This window comes from Penaeus monodon, chromosome 30 (assembly GCF_015228065.2).
Source record: "Penaeus monodon isolate SGIC_2016 chromosome 30, NSTDA_Pmon_1, whole genome shotgun sequence".
NCBI classification, from domain to species: domain Eukaryota; kingdom Metazoa; phylum Arthropoda; class Malacostraca; order Decapoda; family Penaeidae; genus Penaeus; species Penaeus monodon.
The window spans coordinates 14,588,564-14,588,830 of record NC_051415.1 but is presented as its reverse complement, the minus strand read 5'-3'; the positions used below and the strand labels follow the sequence as shown (position 1 = coordinate 14,588,830).

General features: G+C 34.8%; 1 protein-coding gene across 1 annotated transcript in view; it reads left to right on the top strand.

The window, feature by feature from the left end:
• The window catches only part of LOC119592299 (signal recognition particle 19 kDa protein-like), a gene marked incomplete at its 3' end in the record, with an annotated part of 7,324 nt that overhangs the window by 1,950 nt on the left and 5,107 nt on the right, over positions 1–267 (top strand). Inside the window, 1 exon segment of the mRNA XM_037941127.1 lies at positions 187–262. Within this exon segment, the coding sequence (XP_037797055.1) occupies positions 187–262 (76 nt within the window).

The following is a 267-nucleotide window of genomic DNA, read 5'->3' as shown; positions in this document are numbered from 1 at the left end:
CAAAATACCATGTTTGAAACACCTAGAGCCACAGTAGCCTGTTAAGTGATAAGAACCTTTGGATATAGCCAGGGTATGTTACCAGTTTTTAGTTTTTCAATTGTAAACTGATCACTTTCCTTTCCATTCCATAATTTTTTTACTGTGTTTATTAGTATCACTTCTTAATATTGTTTTCTCTTTCAGATGGATTTGCCTGTATCCTGCATACATCAATAAAGACAAATCAAGAGCTGAAGGAAGGAGAATACCCAAGGAAAAGGTGCA